This window comes from Macrobrachium nipponense, chromosome 15, assembly GCF_015104395.2.
Source record: "Macrobrachium nipponense isolate FS-2020 chromosome 15, ASM1510439v2, whole genome shotgun sequence".
NCBI lineage: Eukaryota > Metazoa > Arthropoda > Malacostraca > Decapoda > Palaemonidae > Macrobrachium > Macrobrachium nipponense.
The window spans coordinates 87,103,102-87,122,648 of record NC_087208.1 but is presented as its reverse complement, the minus strand read 5'-3'; the positions used below and the strand labels follow the sequence as shown (position 1 = coordinate 87,122,648).

Below are 19,547 nucleotides of genomic sequence, written 5' to 3'. Positions count from 1 at the left end.
TCTCCTACTGTTCTTCATTTACCATTTGTCTATCAGGAGCTGGCGTCTTTTGTGCCCCTTCATTCACCTTTCTGCAGCTTTCTGTTGGTGGGATGGTGTTTGTCTCCTCTAGGTAATTGTATAGCCTTTCACGTGATACCTGTTAGTAACTTCCACATTATTGGTTCGGCAGGTGATAGGCCCTGTAGTTACAGGCTATATTTCCCTTACTCTTGTCTTTTTGTACTAAGGATGTTCTTCCTGTGGTCATCCATTTGGGTGCATGGTGATTTGAGATACAATGCTGGAGTTGTTCTGCTATTCGTGGGTGTAGTGCCTTGAAGTTTTTGAGCCAGTATCCATGGAGTTCATCGGAACCTGGGGCTTTCTAGTTTGGGATTTTCTTTAGTTGGTGTCTGACTGTGTCTGTCGTGATCTCTGTGAATCTTTGTTTTATTCTCCCTGTTTCTTCTTCCTTGACTTCCTGGAGCCATGTTGCATGTGTGTTGTGTGATACCGGATTGCCCCATATGTTTCCCAGAGTCTCTTACTTGGTTCGGCTTCAGGAATTTCTGGGTGGTTGTCTTCCCCTCTTAGTTGGCTGTATAGTCTTTTCTGGTTTTTGCAAATATGTTTGTTCTGTTGGTATCCCTTATTCCTGTTCATGTACTGTTGGATCTTATGTGCTTTGGCCTTAAGCCTCTGTTTTACATCTTCTATTGTGTTGTTTAGTCCCCTCTCTTGTACTTTGTATTTCTCGTTGAGTTCCTCCCTTGTTTTCTTGCTTCTTAGCCTTTTTTCTGCCATATCTTTCAGTTTACTCAAGTCAGATCTCATCAACATGATTTGCTCTTCCAGGAGCCTTTTCCAAGGAAGGTTGCCTGTGTTTGGTTTTCTGTTGGGTTGGTTGTGCTGGTGGTGTTGGTGTTCGAATCCCCATCAGTTCTGCTACTAATCTTGCTTTGCATATGCCAAGTTATTTGTTTCTGTGATACTGGTGGTGTGTATTATGCCCATTATTTCATTGACCTCACTTGTTTTTTCTCCCTTAATTTCTTTGGTTGTTGTAGGCTTTCATGGAGGGGATCTTTGTTCTCTCTGTATCTGGCTATATCCATTGTCTAATCTTTTCTACCCATTCCGTCCTCTCTGTTACTTCGTCGGTGTTTCTTCGTGTGTCGTTGTTTGATACCTCATCATCCCTGTCGTCTTCTGTGGTATCATCTCTCAGTTCGTCTTCGTGTAATTCGTTGTCGTGTGACATTTCCCTTTCCAGTTCTTCTCTTTCTGTTGGGGAGAGCCAGTTCTTTTTCTTTATGTTCCTTACTTGGTCTACCAGCCTCTGCTCTGTTTGGGGGGTGTTATTCCTCTCAGTCCAGATGTTGACCAATCTTCTTCTATATCCTCTCTCCGTCAGGTTGCTTTTGATGTAGCATCTCCATATTTCCTTATTTTCTTCTGTTGTCCATTTCTTCCTTTGGTTTGCTTCTGTAGCTCCAATCTCAGGCTGTTAGTTACTGTTGTTGTGGTGTTCAGTTGCATGGATTGCAGCCACCTCCAAGTACCTGACCGTCTTCCCCTTCAACTGGGTTGAATACCTGGCTGCCGGACGAAGCTCCTCTGTTGCCAGAGGTTCTATTTACGTCGTTGTCGTTTATTCCTTCATTTCTTAACATCATTGCTGAGTTTTGCTATTTATCCCATAGCTGGACCCTACCCCATCAGGGATAGGTACTCATTTACAGGAATCAACGCCGAGGAGAGCGGTCACCCACCCAACGACTGACCAGCCCCAATGTTGCTTAACCAGTCCATTGACGACCTATTTCGGGAGTAGACTCTCTTTTAAACAAGTCTTGTTGAAAAGGATTGCCGAATCAGCTCCATTAATTTTGTATAGACTCTTCTCTATTTTCCTTATTAAGGATTTCTCAATGTTGCTGAAACTGGCAAGCAACGTGCCAAAGGGGGTTGTCAAATCCGGTATAGTGATATTGAATTATCTTTATTACTGCTATATAGACATATTACTACTACAAGTTTCTCTCTCTCTCTCTCTCTCTCTCTCTCTCTCTCTCTCTCTCTCTCTCTCTGACGTTTTGCCCGGATTTGCCAGGGCATGGACACAGCTATGGTTGCTGGAGGACTGAATCTTGGTGGTGAGTCCTTCGCTATATATCATGGTCGTGCAGGCGTGACAGGAGATCCTCTTAGATAGTCGTAACGTTGTCATACCGATATAAACTCCAGGACATCTTTGGACAGGAGAACAAGAGACCTGTCTATGAGAAATAACCACACCCCGCCTGCAGGAGAACCCCCGAAGCAGAATAACGTCGTCTACCAGTACACATGCCCTATCCAAGGATGTCCTGGAGTTTATATCGGTATTACAACGTTACGACTAAGTAAGAGGATCTCCTGTCACGCCCAGAACGGTGCCATCAAACACCACGCCCTCACCGCCCACCAACAGCACGTCGTGCGAGAGGACATCGTAAAAAAAACAGAGATAATTGGAAGAGTCCCGATACGACACAGGAACCCTTCCTGCTTCCCACGTGTGTAAGGAACCCAGACCCAGCCCCCCCCCCCCCCCCCCCCCCCCCCCCCCACCCCCCCCCCCCCCCCCCCCCCCCCCCCCCCCCATCCCCCCCCCCCCCCCCCCCCCCCCCCCCCCCAGACGATAACACCAGCGCTCAGGACGGGACCAATATCGAAGAGGTTGGAATAAATACCAGGAGTACGTCATCACGGTCCAGGTGACGCAACACACCTGAGAAGGTCAACGCGTCTTGAGAGTTTCCGACGTCTGGCGCAAGCCAATGAAAATCGAGCACCCTCCGGGTCCTTGCAGGAGCATCCGTGAGCGCCCGCACGACCATGATATATAGCGAAGGACTCACCACCAGCTTAATCTTAAACAACAACAACAACCACCAAGATTCAGTCCTTCAGCAACCATCGCCGTGACCATGTTCAGGCAGATCTGGGCGAAGTCAGAGAGAGAGAGAGAGAGAGAGAGAGAGAGAGAGAGAGAGAGAGAGAGAGAGAACTTGTAGTAGTAATATATGTATATAGCAGTAATAAAGATAATTCAATATGGTTACACCGGATTTGACGATCCCCTTTGGCACGTTGCTTGCCAGTTTCAGCAACATTGAAAAATCCTTAATAAGGAAAATAGAGAAGACTCTATACACAATTAATGGAGCTGATGCAGCAATCCTTTTCAACAAGACTTATTATTATATTATTATTATTATTATATTATTATTATTATTATTATTATTATTATTATTATTATTATTATTATACCGTAACCATACGAAACAAGCTCACAGGAGCCATTGACTTGAAATTTAAGATTCCAAAGAATATGGTCTTCATTCGAAAGAAATGACACAAGGATATAGTAAATATGAAAAAAAGAGATCATTTATTAAGGAAATGAGAAAATCGACCAATAAACAAATAAAAAATGAAAGTAAATTATTAAAATACAAAGGGTAGTTTGGTAGTTTGAGGTTCCAATTGCACAACATCCTCAGGAGGATTGTTCCACAGTCCAATGGTTTGACGAAGAAACTGTTCCACAGTCCAATGGTGTGATGAATAAAGGACCCCTGGAACTGAGGAGTTTGACAGGGAGGTCCGTTTACTGAAAACTGGTCCTGATTTGCAGCAAACCTGGTTGCGCTTGGCATGGAAACGAAATCAGGGATGAATTGTGAAACGTGAAAAGTGTCGTGTTAAAATACAACTTACGAAATATGGAAAAAACCATGGCGTTCAGTTTACCAAGAAAATAGAAAAGTAATTTGATAAGGGATTTATATCTTTAATATGAAACCATTTCCTTTAATAGAAGGTATCTATTGAGGAGGAAAACTAGTAACTGCTGCATTTATGTTGTAACTGCCGAATCGTCTCTGTTAAAAAACAACTAATGAAATGGAGAACATGGCCTTGAGCTTACAGGAAAATAAAAAAAAAGTAATATGATATGGGATTTATATCCTTAATATGAAACCATTTCCTTTAATAGAAGGTATCTATTGAGGGTAAAAACTGGTAACTGCTGCATTTATGTTGTCACTGCAGAATCGAATGTATCCCACTACAGAAAACTTGTAATAATTAGTTACTTCCTAAATCTACTCAGGATGCCTCTTACGATGTGTAGACCATTCTTGCAGCACATTCTTCTACATGATTAGATTAGATTAGATTATAAAATTTTTGGCTCATAGCCAATTCTTCTACATTGACCTTCACGGTCCCTGGATATCCAGATCCTTTCTTTTCCATATCTGTTTACCAGCCTATCTTCCTTCATTTGTTTTACTTAACTATACAAGAGGAGAATACTTTGATCAACCCCATCGCATCATTTTTTGGTATCCTTTACCCTGCTTGTTTTATAAATCTCGTCCGTTTTTCATCAATTCCATAAGTCTTTCTTTTTAGGCAGGAAATATTCTGTCCTAGTAAAGCTATCGATTTTGCCATTACCTACTCTTGCATTCTAGCTGTAAATAATTGTTTATTTAGACATATCTCGTATGTGTGTAAGTATATAGATTAAAAGTCTCAAAGTCTATAAAAAATATTTTCAGTTACATTACAATAATAGCAATGTTCTTTAAGAGCTGATTTACTGGAATATTTTCTCCTCCTTTTGCGCCCCCATACTTGTTTTAGTCGTCGGCGAAAAGAGAACCACTCTGGTCTCTTGGCGTCAACATGCTCAGTTGAGCCTGACCAGAACCGGGCTAGAAAAGTTCAAATTTCACGAAGATTGTCTAGCGAAAACAGAAAACTCCACGGGAAACGAATGCCACATTTCAGTTACCATCTGCAGTACTCTGCATCCAAAGATTCCTCTTAAACTCGGTGCCTTTTGCCTTTTAGGTTGTGAAAGAATGAACTTAAATGCTCGAAGCTTATTTGTTGTTTTTAAATTAATTTGATCAATGTTTAAAGGTCTTTGTGGTAATTGACTGTTACTTTCTTGTTCACTATTGACATAACAGTAAAAAAGAACATAAAACACAAATAGAACCCTCGGTTCTGAATGCTTCAAGCAATGTATTATTTAGCTAGGTTTCCCAGGTTGAGCCAAGGTCCTGAAACACATCATCGCTAAAGGTGGCGTTTTTCTCGCCTAGACTCCGTCCAGAGGCCCCAAGAAAGACGAACCTATGTGTGGACACTTTTAACAAGAAACGATTTATGTTTGAGGAAGAAAATGTAGCAGCAGAATAATAACGATGCAGGAATGGCTAGAGCTTCTGCTTCACCTAGTGACTGTGTTCATATACTGTTCATATTGTTTCGTCTACAGCCTTGGCCAACGAGCAGTTTGTTCAGTGAAAATATTATAAAATTGACACCATATTATCCGTTGCCTTTAGCACAAGATTTGATCTCATTAGCTTCTGTCAAGAATATAGGAGGTCAAAAGTTTGTCAATTGAGTGATTTTGGCAATATGGAAAGGAAGCTTTCCATGTTTTGTCATAGTTGAGTTGCAACGTAGTCCCTGTTGGAATGCATTTTTTGTTATATATACTGTAGTATATATAACAAAATAGGTTTTCAGTGTAAAATTAACAATTTTCCATACATAGTTTTTCCCTTTAAAAATAAGTTACGATGAAGTTCACAAAGCCTTGAACTCTTGTTTGTTTGTATGGTGTTTTTACGTTGCATGCTTGAACTCGTGATAATTTCTTAGCTTGAAGCAGATTTTAACTAGCAGGGCGTAATGTGTTAGTCATTTTTCAATCAATATGCATGAACTTTGAACAGATTTAGTCAAATTCCTTCTTTTGATAAACATTCCTTTTGATAAACATTGCAGCTAAAGATCTAAAATATTTCAGCTTTATGTATGATAATTTTTATTTATAATTAATGTTTTAGTACCAATTTTGATAATCTTGACTGTTTAATCTTGACTCATTTAAAATATTTTTAGTACAAAGTCAGATCATCTTAAATCGAAAGTTCATGATAATCTTGACTCGTATATATGTTTTTGGTACAATAACTGCTGTTAGCTTATAGCAGAGAGTTAAAGCACTTCAACAAGGGAACTGGTTCTTTCCTGAAATTTTTTATATTCCCTGTTCGAAGATTAATTTACGCAAACTGGTATTTTTCATCCAATCAACACTTCTGGTTTTGTAATGACTGTTGCAATTCCTACTTCCATCATTGAGTAGAGATTTACCGTATTTTATTTTTTTCAGAACACCAAACTTTGAATCGGCGGCATATAAGAACATCGAACACTTCGGCACACTGGTATTTTCATATTTTCTCCATCTCACAACGGTGCAAGATGGCCAGTGACACCTCGAAGCAAACTGGCACCCTGCAGTTGCAAGTAAATTGGACTTTTCACTGTAAGATACTCTGCAATATCACAAAAGATAATCTTCCACAAGAGATAGCCAGTGACTGAGCACCAAGCAAGCTATTAAGTTCACATGGCCTCTACACTCTCCCACACGAGACAGTTCTCCAAGCAAACTGTGAAGTTCAAGAGTAAGATGGCCTCGATAATCTCCTTCAAAAGATAGCCAGCGGTAAAGCTCCAGGCATACTGTCAAGGTCAAGAGTAAGGTGACTAATACCTCTCCCCCAGGAGAGCCACCAGTAGAACTCCAAGCCAGCTCTCAAGTTTAGGAGCTCTAAACACGGGGATAGCTAACGAACGGCAGAATTCCACGCAAACTGGGAAGTTCAGGAGCTCTAAACGCACGAAGCAATACAATTCTTGACAGCTAGCTATTAACACCAGAAGTAGCTTTTCATGAGCTTTAATTTTAGAGTAAAAAAAATCACTACTAAAAACTACAGTAATGAGGATGCAAACGTAAAGAGGGAAATGCATCAACACTGACTGTAATTATGTATTTAATATTTCAAGTTGTTACACAGTATTCCCAGGTCAATATTGCTTTCCCAGGTCGATAAACTTATTTCATTGTTACACCCCTTATATAGAGTACAGAGACCGGATATATAATCCACAATGTTTGCAAATTAATCGCTCATAGGAATTTGCGACTTATTTGCACAAAAAGGGGGTTCTCTTCAGCTAAAGAGGTCCCTCCTTTGTAAAAACAATCGAAAATCTCGCTATTCTTTATTTTGTATGACTATTATACATCCGGTCACTGTACTAGAAGAAATATGATTCAACAGATGAAACTCTCCAAGTTGCTTTCGAGGGAAGTTTTGGCCATTCTAAAGAGTCGATTGGAACTCCCAAAGTTTTTTCCTCTCCTAGGTTTCACTGGACCTGGAAATACGTAATTATTAGTAACAAGTAAAGAAAACAGATGATATCCAGTAAGCATATCAATGACATGATAATTTACTAGTTAAGACATCGGTCTCCATCATATCTAAAACATAGATTGAATTATTCGACGTCATCGAAAGTGCGGGAATGAAAGTTTAAACATTCAGTAAAACGAAATTTCAAAGAAATAAATTCACAGCAATGTAACCGCAATGTAGCAGGAGCTGACTGCATTGGTACCTAAACACAAATAAAATGATAAATTAGTTCATTCAAGGATACCATTTTTTCTGTCTTGTGTTTGACCTTCAAGCCCTGTTAAATGTCAAGAGTTTACTCAAGCCTGGTTAGTTCAACAAGTTAAGTTATTTGAAATGATGAAAGCTATCACAAGTGTGTAGCATGTTCTTGGAATTAGTGGCTACGTTTTCAAATATGAATCTGCAGCAAATTAAGAACATTGATGGCACACAGCTTAAGAGACATATGTACCTGACCAATCTAAGGATAAAATCAGACAAATCTTCAGCATGGATCAGGTTCCATAACTTGAAACACCACCTTTAATTATCAAGCAAGTTAGGCTAATTCTAATTTTACGACATCCAACTCTATCAAACTTCCTTATATAATTTTCAAGTCCCTACGCTTTTCAAAAAAAAATATTTCGTGGAATGCCTGAGGGCCTAGAGAAACCCCTCTCACTGGAGACAAGCAATTTACTTATAACCACCAACTATTAATTTGATATCCAAGTGTACAGTAATTACTGAAGTATCAACTTATAAATTTCTGAAATGTTAATCCTAACAAATCAAAATTTTCCCATTACAAGACAACTGCTTCAATAGCTTAATATACAATCAAACCCTTCTCTGACAAGGATAGCCTTTGGTGATGAAATACAAGATTATGGCCTAAAGGCCCAAGCACTAGGACCTAAGAAGTCATTCAGCACTGAAAGGGAAATTAAAAGTAACATTAAAGTAACTAGAGGAAAACCTGGTTAGTTAAGAGTGGAAATTAAGATGGAAGATAGATATGAACAGAGGCACAGTAAAAGTAATGAACAGAGGCACACTGCAAGCAACCTTGAGTAATTCCTACAGTACACCGCATGAGGTGCACTGACGGCACTACTCCCGTACGGGGAGGCCTGTGGCGAGAAACCCATCCCAAATAAAACTGATGAATAACTTCAACAATGCAAGGCACTGTCTAAGTAAATTCCAAAGACACACCTACAGGATACGTAGACCCCTTTAGAAAAGTTGACAAAAATGATTATTTCCTGCCAACCTTCAGTCATAAACACCCTTTGCCTGTACCACAGGCAAATGCCATAGTAGTAGTTTGTTTTAAAAAGAAAGTTACACAAACAATGCTCTCTCTCAGAGAGCACAAGCACGATAGCCCACTAGCTTTTAGGTAACTATAGGTACTCTGTAGTAACTACTACACAGTTGCCCCTTAAACTCCTCCAACAAAAGCCTATCGATGCATTTTGGTGGAGGAAGATGTATGTGCTAGTTATCAGGGACCTAAAAGGACAGTGGTATTTCTGGAATTGAAGGCAACCAGGCTGGCCTTTTAGGTCTAAGCTATTTGACAACCCAATCTTGTTTCTTAACTGCCTACGAAGACACTAAAGGATAGAAAAGAAAGACACCAAGTCACATGCCTCAAGTGACCTTTGCGGTACTGTACTGTACTTGTAACCATGGTCTTTAGGATATGCAAGCCTTGCTATTAGCAGAAACTCATAAAATACGCTTGCTGGCTTAAAAACAATTACTCACCACAGTGATCACAAGAAGAAATTGAGTCCCATATCAAACAGATGTGGCAATGCAGACCCATCACTTGAGTCAAATAAAATGTGATGAAGGATTACACAGAATGCATAATCCGGGAGAAGGATAATAATAGTGCGATGGTGAGCACACTGTGTTGCTAGTATTATCTGGAATACTATTCCTTTTATCACAAATTCGAAGGCTTCCCTCCTACAATAATTTGTTCTTTATGGGAAAAATGTCCAATTTCATTGTAAATGTATATTACCTGTCTACAGATAATGGCTTTACACACACATTAAGTTTACTGTCCCTCCTTACTGACATAAAAGTACCTTTTCAATGATAAACAGCATAAATATACCCATTTCTGAAGGAATTGAACACGCTTAAAAATCTAAGGAAATTGGCCAGAATCAACTTGAAATACTGTTACTTCAATATACCTCCTGAGTTTCTATCAAAACCCTCCTTGCAACCTTTTATGGCCACCTTTTGAAGGTTAAAGATGAAGTATTTTGTAAACTGAAAAGTATGGTAATTGAGTTTAGGCCAAAAGCCCAAGCACTAGAACACTGAGAATAATTAAAAACTATTTAAAACTTCTATGATTTATGTCAAAATGAGTACTACTCTATCAATTATCCCATCAACAACTGAAAGCTCTCCAGTAATGACTTACTGGAATTCACATCAAACTCACGAACTGCAGCAGTTGTATCCAAATTCACTACCCCACCTAAGATTATCCATGTCAAATGCTCTCTGGTCAAAGTTCGTGCAAACATTTTAACATTTTAGTATTCTTTTTTCCCAGAACATTGCCTAACCCCATTTAAAAAAAATAAATAGGCTACATTTCCTGGTCTCCATGTGGTGTAGTGGGCGCCCATTACACTCATATGGTCTGACCAAACTTCACCATGGGCTTATTCGCAACTGACACCTTTACTTGTTGCATTTCGAATGCATGGTTTATCATCTCGCCCGCCCTAGCTCCTCCCACCCAATACAGCCCTGAGGTATTTGCAAGTTCAAATGATACCCAATTTCAACTGACCAAAACTGCATGCCAAAAATATCATATGGACTTACACAGTAATTCTCAACATTAAAATAAAATAACCATTCTTTTATGGGAAAAACCAGTTACCCACTAAGTAAAACTGGTTTTAATGTACAGCCATACCTTTATCAAACAAATCTTTATACATCGTCATTTGTTGGTTCTTTTTTGAAAGAGCACCCAGGAAGCTGCTTTGATTCCATCAATCTGAACTGTTTATTACCATATCATCTTGGAATGTTTTACATATTCAGCAGTACAGCCAATATCCTGGAACAAAGAATAATTGACGTTAGCATGCCACATTATATTGATAACTACCTTTAGACTACTAATTTTAACTTTTAAGGTGGCCTAATTATTTTAAAGGTATGACGTTTCAGTTTGCATTCATATTCTATTCTCAACCTAGGATCAAATATTAATCCTATCAAAAAAACTTAAAATGCATTCCCTATTTTCATTTCTGGTTCCTGTGCATTATCTTTAATGTGTAATTCCCGCACAGAAAACTTTACACTATATAGTGAGCTGATGTTCTGTAGAACAGTAGTAGTTTTGTATACTGCACTGTATTTAAAAAAATAGTTTTGTTACTGCCCTAATGAAAATTAACGATTATTATTGATGAAGGCTGCACTTACCACACGCACACTAATACACTTGCACAGTTTAGCATATCGTACAAATAATTCAAGAGGCGATTTCCAAGTGAGATATTGTGAAATAGTTAGTTAGTGTGATTACCAGAGTTGTGCTTGTAATTGCAAATATTTTAGACAATCCCTACCAGTAGTTAGTAAAAATTCAACTACTGCATAATGTTTACCTTGAATGCTGCATCATAATTTTTACAGCAATTATTTACCAGAGCATAAATTTTAATACTTAGCCGTCTCTGAAGTAGAAGGTAGAAGATTCCCAATTCGGTGGTGTTGAACCGCGTTAAGAGGTTTGAATCAGAGCCACTGGCTGACTAGTGTTGAAAACTACCTTCTGAAATGGTTATGCACATCAGTGAAAAAATCTCGGGGAATGGGTCCTCGGCTAAATTACTTTAACCAATTCTGGATCGACTATATACTAGGAACAGAAATAGGCTATAGTAGATTCACATCAACCGTGCATTTGACGTCCTGATTGGCTGTTGATTAAGCCAGTCACAGGGATGGAAACTCTGTCTCTCTAGTGTGTTCACATGGATAAGATGTATGTTTCACCTCTCCTGAAAAACTTATCCCTCAGGAGAGGTAGAGCATAGATCCTACCCATGTGCACACTCAAGACAAGTGTTTCTGTCCCTGTGACTGGCTTATCAACAGCCAATCAGAGCGTTGTAAGGGACTGGCCTGGACGTCAAATGCACGGTTGATGGTTATCTACTACACTCACTCTCTCTCTCTCTCTCTCTCTCTCTCTCAACTATCTTGTATGGAAACTAGACTAAACTTTTAAAAAAATCAGTTATCAAAAGAGCTCTAAAAGTTCTCTGAACTGAAACTACATAAAGCAACACACTATAATAATAGAATGACTGTTAAGTTTTAACATACAATTGTGTGTGAATGTAAGCAATTCAATAAAAAATTTAAAAACCTAACTCAATCTAAACAGTACAGTTTTTCCTCCCATTGTTTTGTTTCATGATTATACCAACCTCAAAGACGTAAACAATGTGTACAATACATAATACATATTCCAAAGTTGTGAATTTTAAGGTTCACCGAAACCACTAACCTCTAAAACATTTTTCATGACAATCTTAAGGATCAATCAGTTCATCAGATGTGAACAATATTATACACTTCGCTTTAGTTTTGGTTTTCTCATTTGGATTTCAACTTGCTCCGAACTGTTTAATCATTACACTATCAGGTAACATTTCAGCCTATAAATGTTTGAAATTTCCTTTTACAGGCGTGAAACACTCGTGTAACTTTAAGTTTAAATTACCTTAAGTTAATTTACCTTCATGTTACATGAATTTGCGAGCCTAACTTAGCAAACACTGACGTATTAACGAATAATTATTGTCCCCAGAAAGTAAATTCCTAATATGTTGTTTAAGAAACACATGCTTTTGGTAAATCCATAAATGAGCATCCCTAAGTATTTCAACGATGGCATGACAGCTATCCAAACATGATTATAAACAAAACTGCAATAATACAATTAATAGTTTGTAATTTTTGGCTCCTTACTCTTGGTTGAGTTACCAACTTCAACGGAGGCGTCTTGTCTTGCTCTTATTCTTAACCACAAACTTTACAGCTATTTATTAAGCATTTTATACTACAGTGGTTTACTTTGGACTTGTGTACAACCAAGTACTGCAAGGAAAAATTGTGAAAAATAAGACTAGTACTGTATATATTTTATCTGTATAGAACAGTCAGAATCGTCATGGTTCAATAACTTAATACACAGTGCACAGAGCAATCTATGTCCAACCAAATAATTACAATAAATCATACCCTACATATTCAAGAACAAGCTTGCCCTACACCTTACAAAACTGCATAAACTTCTACAGTACTACAACCTACGTCTGCCTTTTCAGCCCATATGTACAACTAAAGGTTCTATCATTTATGATATCAGCTAATCAAACATCCAAGTGAGAATCTAATAAATATGGAAGGTGTATTTTAATGGTACTCTGGATTTATTTTACAATTAGCAACAAAACTATCATACCTTCTGTACTCACTAAAATTCGGTGCAATTATAGTGGGAACAAAAAAAAAAAGGTTCATACTTTAATAAAAAAAAAAAAAATGCGTTTTTCTCAAGACATGCAAACCTTAGCCCTTTCTGTGGCTATACCTTCACACATGATTCAGTACTGAGTAAGTGGGAGAAGCCATTTGCACTCTACATCAGGTTAGGCCAATAAGATTGGAAAGTATCCCTTTAAAGGACCTTTGGTAATTCTTCAGAAGCAGTCCGCACTGGATATTAAAATAAATAATCACCTGCATGGAAAGAGCATGTGAAAAGCAATATAAAAAGCATAGTCATTATATGTGAGATTGAACGGGGTGGAATTAAATGAGCTTGATAAGTTTTTACCTCGAATTTATCTTAAGTCGGGAGAGGTGTTTCCTCTACGGTAATGTTTACTTTTAATGAGCCCTCTAACTTATTTTCTCATGCAAAACAACCAGAAAGGAGTGCTTTGCAGCAATAATAATAATTGGGAGCTCTTTGTTATCTTTCAATAGATAGTTAATATAGGGCTTCACTGAAACACTTGCGTAAATCCTTAAGCCATTATAATACGTGAAAAATGATAATTATAAAAGTTATACACTGGAGGAGCTTTGAACAGTGCGGGCTATGGCGTAGACTAATGCAGTGATACCAGATACAGACAAATGAATACGCACCACAAAATGATATAAATGCTACATAATATTCCCTATGCTCCGATAAACATGAATAATTGCATTTACGTATTCCTAACACAACATGTATGCTAAATGTGCATTAGAAATACAGGTACATATTAATAATAATAATAATCATACATATAAGTAATAATTGTGATAATCCATTCAACCTACCCCTCCCCTTTGCGTTCAAAGAGCTTTATGAACGGGTATGGAGTCTAGGTGAACGTCGATTACTCTAGGTGAGTGTCACTTTGCGGTTGTTGACTTGTAGCAGGGGCTAAATCCTTCTTCTTTGGAGACTGTTGCATCTCATCCCGCAATTGTGAATTAGGGAGATGTACAGGGCGTAAGAAACGGCGGTTACGCCATAATATTCTTCCTGAGGGTAACTTCACATAGTAGTCTCGCGACTTGCCGATGCCCATTATAAACGCCTGTCTTATCCCATCGCTTAGAGATAGGGTCTTGAATCCGGACATTATCATCAAGCTTAAGTGGTGCCAAAGGGTGTGCATGGCTGTCATACCGTATTTTGGCTGCTTGAGAACATGATGCTACACGACGGTCGTATTCTTCTGCTTTCTTTTGCTTGCCATTCCTGCTTGAATGATGATGCTGGGCTGGGACACATGATCGGAGGGCTTGGCCATATAATATCTGTGCTGGAGAACGGCCAGCATAGTTAGGAGTATTCCGTATCTCCAACAATCCTCTGTCAAAGTCTTCGGTGTCGATATTCCCAGAAGGTGCTACCTTTCGGATAAAATGTTTGACCTTCTTTACAGCTGCTTCAGCATGGCCATTGCTTTGGGGATAGTGGGGTGTGACATCACATGTTGAACACCCCCATCTGCCAGAAAATTTTTTGAATTCAGAGCTGGTGAACTGATGTCCACCATCTGTCATCAGCCTTACAGGAACACCTAAGTCTCGGAAGATGTGGCTGAAGTGTCGTGTCGTTGCTTCTGCTGTAGTATTAGTACCAAATTTTACCACTACTGGCCATCCAGATAGCCTGTCTACATACACGAGGAAAGATTTCCCAGCAACACTGAAGAAATCAGCCCGATCAGATTCGAAAGGACGGGAGAGGGCTTTCTCGTTGCATAACCACGGCTCCTGCTTTGTGACTTGGCTGCATATCTGACATGGCTCACAGCGTGGACCGTATTTGCTATATCTGAATTAATACATGGCCAATATCAGTCCTGTTTAGATCCCGACGCTTAGTTGCCTCCACACCACGATGGCTGTCATGAAGGCGTGTTAAAATATTGCGTCGCATAGCTGAGGGAACCACTATTCGGGCTCCGTACAATACAAGGTCATCATCGGTGTATAATTCCTCCCTTATTTTCCAATAGGGTAGTATGTCATTGTGGAGGTCGTAGCGATGACTGGGGAATCCATTGGCAACGTTCTGGAGGAGTCTTGTGTATGAAGGGTCCTCACGTGCTGCGGTGCAAATTTCTTCCAAGGTAAGATCTGTGTAGTTGATGTCTTCACCTCTGAAATTGCGTTGACGGTTCTTGGCTATTACCACTCCTTAGGGAAAGATGGGTTTCACTATTTAGCATATCTCTCAGACGTTGGGAGGCTCACAGGGGAACGTGAGAGGGCATCAGGGATGCAATGTTCCTGCCCTTACGCCACACTGCAGTGAAGATATATGGTGAAACTTTCTCTTTTAGACGTTGTAGACGTGTGTTTTCCACTGCATCCAAAGTATATGTATTCAAGATGGGTACCAGGGGTCTATGGTCAGTCACCAATGTGAAATGGGGTAATCCAAGTAAGAAATGACGACATTAGTCATAGCCCAAACTGAAGCTAAACATTCCAACTCAATGGTGGCCCATCTAGTTTCTGCATCAGCCAAAAATCGTGAACCACACTGGACCAAGCGGAAATGGCCTTCCCCGTGGTCTTGCAGAAGGGCATATCCTAAACCATATAAACGAGAAGCATCCGTTTGCAGTATAGTGGGGCACGTCGGGTCAAAATTAGCTAGCACAGGTGGCTGAGAGAGAGCCTTTTTAACACTGGCAAAGGCAGCATCGTGATCTGCCGTCCACGTAAAGGATCTCTTGGGGTCATTAGTGGTTCGAAGTGGATCTGCTGCAGCTGCAAGATTGGGTGAAAAAATCTGTCAACTGGTTTAGTAAGGCCAATAATGACCTTAAATCTGTCAGATTTGCTGGCTTCGGGAACTCTGATATAGCTCGAACCTCTCCTTATCAGCTGCAATTCCCATCTTCAGATAATGTGTATCCACAAAATGATACAGCAGGGCTAGCAATGATAAACTTTTCTGCATTTTAAAGTAATACCATGAGTCCCTACAACGTGACAAAACTTTGTTAACCCTGCATAAGTGAGAATAATAATCCCTATCATATACAAGAATGTCATCCACCACCTTAACACAATTTGTTTGATGCCTTGAAGGGCAAACATCACCTCTCCTGCAGTAGGCTCCTGAGGCGCTGAATCCCATAGGAGAACGACGATAGCGATACCGACCATAGGGCGTGATGAATGTTGTAAGGGCTTGGTCTTCCTCTGCTAGTGGGATCTGCCAATACCCACACAATGCATCCATAGTGGAGAAATACCTGGAAGTAGGATTGAGGCTCCTAATTGCACTAAACGGATGGTGAAGGATGGGCTGGCCTTTGCACCTGTGAATTTAACTTGCTTAAATCTGGGTGACACGAACACCAACCTGTAGGTTTGGGCACACCACTAAGGGGTGACACCATGGGGACGGCTGATCCCCAACAGGTTCAATGATACCTTGTGCTACCATTGCCTCTAACTCAGTCTTGACGTCCTCTTGAAAGGCTAGAGGTATTGTCCGTGGAGTGTAGATTGCAAAGGGCTTGGCATCCTCTTTAAGGTGAATACGCATGGGCGGCCCAGTCATTGGCTTAAGTTGTGCTCCTTGATGAAACTGCTCCTTTGTCATTAGCACATCGCTATATTCCTTAAGAAAGTATTGCCTGGCTTCTTCCGGTGACATTGTAGCAGGGGGTGGAGAAAAAAACAGATGTAGTTTCAGATGCTATAACTTGGCTGGCTGGCACCTGACTGGTTCCTACTGAAGTCCTGCTCAGTTTCCTCTCTGCATTTGAACGCGGGAAGTCCCAGGGAATGATCCTTAGGTGTCGGAGGGCATCATAACACAGTAGGGGTGTTGGGAGAAAACTAAGGACGTCAATATACCCCTTTGTATGATATATTACCATATGTCATCATGGCCTCCATTGATCCCAATACTTTACCTTCCATGGGTGATCCATCAGCGTTGGAGAACTGCAATTCAGGGGGAGGCCGCAATTCCTCGATACCGATGCCCGGCCCCCCAGTGCTTGTAGATGCTGCACTCCAAAACACAGTGGTATCTGCACCGGTATAGGGATAAACGTTGATCTTCCCTGATTTACCGCCATATGCAACATGTAAATTGATAGGCGGTGAGGGGCAACCTTGAGGGCGTAAAGCGACTGAACGTATAGCTGGAGAAGATGTCTTGACGGTGTTCAATTTATTTTCCTTTAAATCCTTCGACTCCCTAGTTCCCTTTGACTTTTTCTGTGCACAGCAAACATCATAGTGGCCAAATTTATAGCAAACTCGGCACTCCTTAGCCAATGCTGGGACATGCAGCAGTGTATGGGAAAATGGCCAGTTTTAGCACAGTTCCTGCATTTGTGAGATGCTGCCTTACATGTGTCGCTATGATGCTGTTGACCACAATTCTTGCATCTACTACTGAAAGAAGGGTTTTTCTCCTGCGAGTAACTTTCTTAGGTTGCGGCTGCTTAGCAGCAACCTTCTTTTGCTTCTTGTAGTTTGACACAGCACGTACTGAAGTCCTGTGGAGCCTTTAGCTCAGTCGTTGTCTTCTTTGCAGCTTCAAAAGCCCTGCAAGTTAGCTTTACTTCCTCAAGTGTTGCTGTAGTTGTTGGCATGCTGATGAGCTTCTTGGTGGAGTTTCTTCATTACCTTATGCCAACCAACCAAATGGCGTGTTTCATTTGCGACTCCACGCAGTTAACGCCTTTACACAAATCAACCTCCTCTGAGAGCTGTTGTAAACGAACGAAAAAACTCCGTTAATGACTCGCCTTCTGCTTGCTTACATTGCGTAAAAGCTAAAACGGCGAAGTGCCTCATTCTGCTGACCCTTTATATAAGTTTCAATTTGAGTTAAAACACCATCTAAAAGCATAGGTGAGTCTGGCGAATACCCAAATTGTGCTCTAACAAGCGTCTCATCTCAACACTTAGGCATGCCCTTAGCTGTATTAATTGCTTAGGTTGTGGTAAATTATCCAAATCTACCATAACAGCATAATCATTCCATCTCTGCTTCCATTTCTGTGTATTGTCTATAGGTGACATCGTGAGTTAATGGTGGAGGCAAATTTACTGTAACCTTAGGTGCTTGCACAGCTAAAAATTAGGCCCTTGGAGAACGCTTGCAGATGTAGGTACTGGGTAGGGGGCCCTATGCCATCAGTTGCTTGAGGTACGGGGTGCCTGGGGCCAGTCATAGCTTCAATTAATGCTTTAAATTCTTCCTGATGCCTGAATTGTCTTCTTTTCTTCTTTCTTCATCTTGTTTTCTTCTTTCTTCATCTTTTCTATCCATGTATTCAAACATCTTGCTGATAAAATCCATGGCCGAAGGGGTTGATGAGGGAGACGTAGATCTTGAATGTGTTGGAGATGACGTCATGCGGCGGTGGTTGAGGAAGATGGGGAAGAAACCTCCAAAGTCTTCGGTCTCTTCCCTTTATCGTGTTTTGGTGGCATAAATAGACAATTCAAACGAAATAAGAGAAAATATCGCTCAGCGCCTTCAGTATTGGCGGCATAAATAGAAAAGTCAATCGAAAAAAGATAGAATATCGCTCAGCGCCCTCAGTAGTAACGTCACAATGACGTCACAAACCAGAGCCAATCACCGACTACAATAGCTCTAGGTAACAGAGCAAGATCGGAGCTGGCAACACTGTAACTGCTGTGGTCTCTTGCGCCGTTGCACACACGGTGAACGCAAGTAGTCACCCCTCAAACGCTGGCGAGTATGGGTGTGACGCTCTGTTCCGGCCTCTGCAGACGGCCAACGCACACTAGTCCTAATTTAGTAGCCATCACGATATATTGAGTCACTGTAATAAAGCCCAGCAATATATTGAGTCCACTGTTAAAAAGCCACAACAATATATTGAGTCACTGTAAAAACTACACAAGCTCACTGCCAATATGTACGTACATCCAACGAAAGCTCGAGTTCACTGCTGCTTGGTAACTTGGTTACGATGAACACGAAACACTTGGTTCTTGCTTGCTTTGACCAAGTTGGTTGGAGAGGTTAATAACTGATCGAAATTCACTTATGGCAATGTCACTCACTGCGCCATCTTTGTTATCTTTCAATAGTAGTTAATATAGGGCTTCACTGAAACACTTGCGTAAATCCTTAAGCCATATAATACGTGAAAATGATAATTATAAAAGTTATACACTGGAGGAGCTTTGAACAGTGGCGGGCTATGGCGTAGACTAATTGCAGTGATACCAGATACAGACAAATGAATAGCGCACCACAAAATGATATAATGCTACATAATATTCCCTATGCTCCGTAAACATGAATAATTGCATTTACGTATTCCTAACACAACATGTATGCTAAAATGTGCATTAGAAATACAGGTACATATAATAATAATAATAATAATCATACATATAAGTAAATAATTGTGATAATCCATCAGGAGCACCTAGTGATTCGCGGGCCCACTCGACTGCCGACCGAAATCGGTGGAAGAACACCAAAGCCAATATGGCGGCGATACCAAAACAACAACAAACAAAGTAGGGAGCGACTACATATCGGCGACCATCGATTTGTGTGCTGTCAGTAAGACCGTAGCGGAACGGCGCTTCGCGCCTTATCCGCATATTTAAAGATTCTTGGCA

The 19,547-nt window shown here is 40.2% G+C and overlaps 1 protein-coding gene and 1 long non-coding RNA gene across 2 annotated transcripts; both read right to left on the bottom strand.

The window, feature by feature from the left end:
• Window positions 1-6,260: 6,260 nt before the first annotated feature.
• On the bottom strand, window positions 6,261-11,159 carry LOC135226897 (uncharacterized). Its single transcript, XR_010317312.1, has 3 exons — window positions 11,047-11,159; window positions 10,282-10,428; window positions 6,261-7,293 (listed from the first exon to the last, which is right to left on the bottom strand). It is a non-coding gene; the product is annotated as an uncharacterized LOC135226897 (long non-coding RNA).
• Window positions 11,160-13,129: 1,970 nt separating this feature from the next.
• LOC135226743 (uncharacterized) lies at window positions 13,130-14,459 on the bottom strand. Its single transcript, XM_064266453.1, has 2 exons — window positions 14,080-14,459; window positions 13,130-13,133 (listed from the first exon to the last, which is right to left on the bottom strand). Exons 1-2 carry the CDS (start codon window positions 14,457-14,459, stop codon window positions 13,130-13,132), a joined length of 384 nt encoding a protein of 127 aa, XP_064122523.1.
• Between the last annotated feature and the right edge of the window lie 5,088 nt (window positions 14,460-19,547).

Bases quoted from the DNA above. Each gene is read 5' to 3' on its own strand.
- LOC135226743 (XM_064266453.1), bottom strand. From the start codon at position 14,459: ATGACAGATGGTGGACATCAGTTCACCAGCTCTGAATTCAAAAAATTT.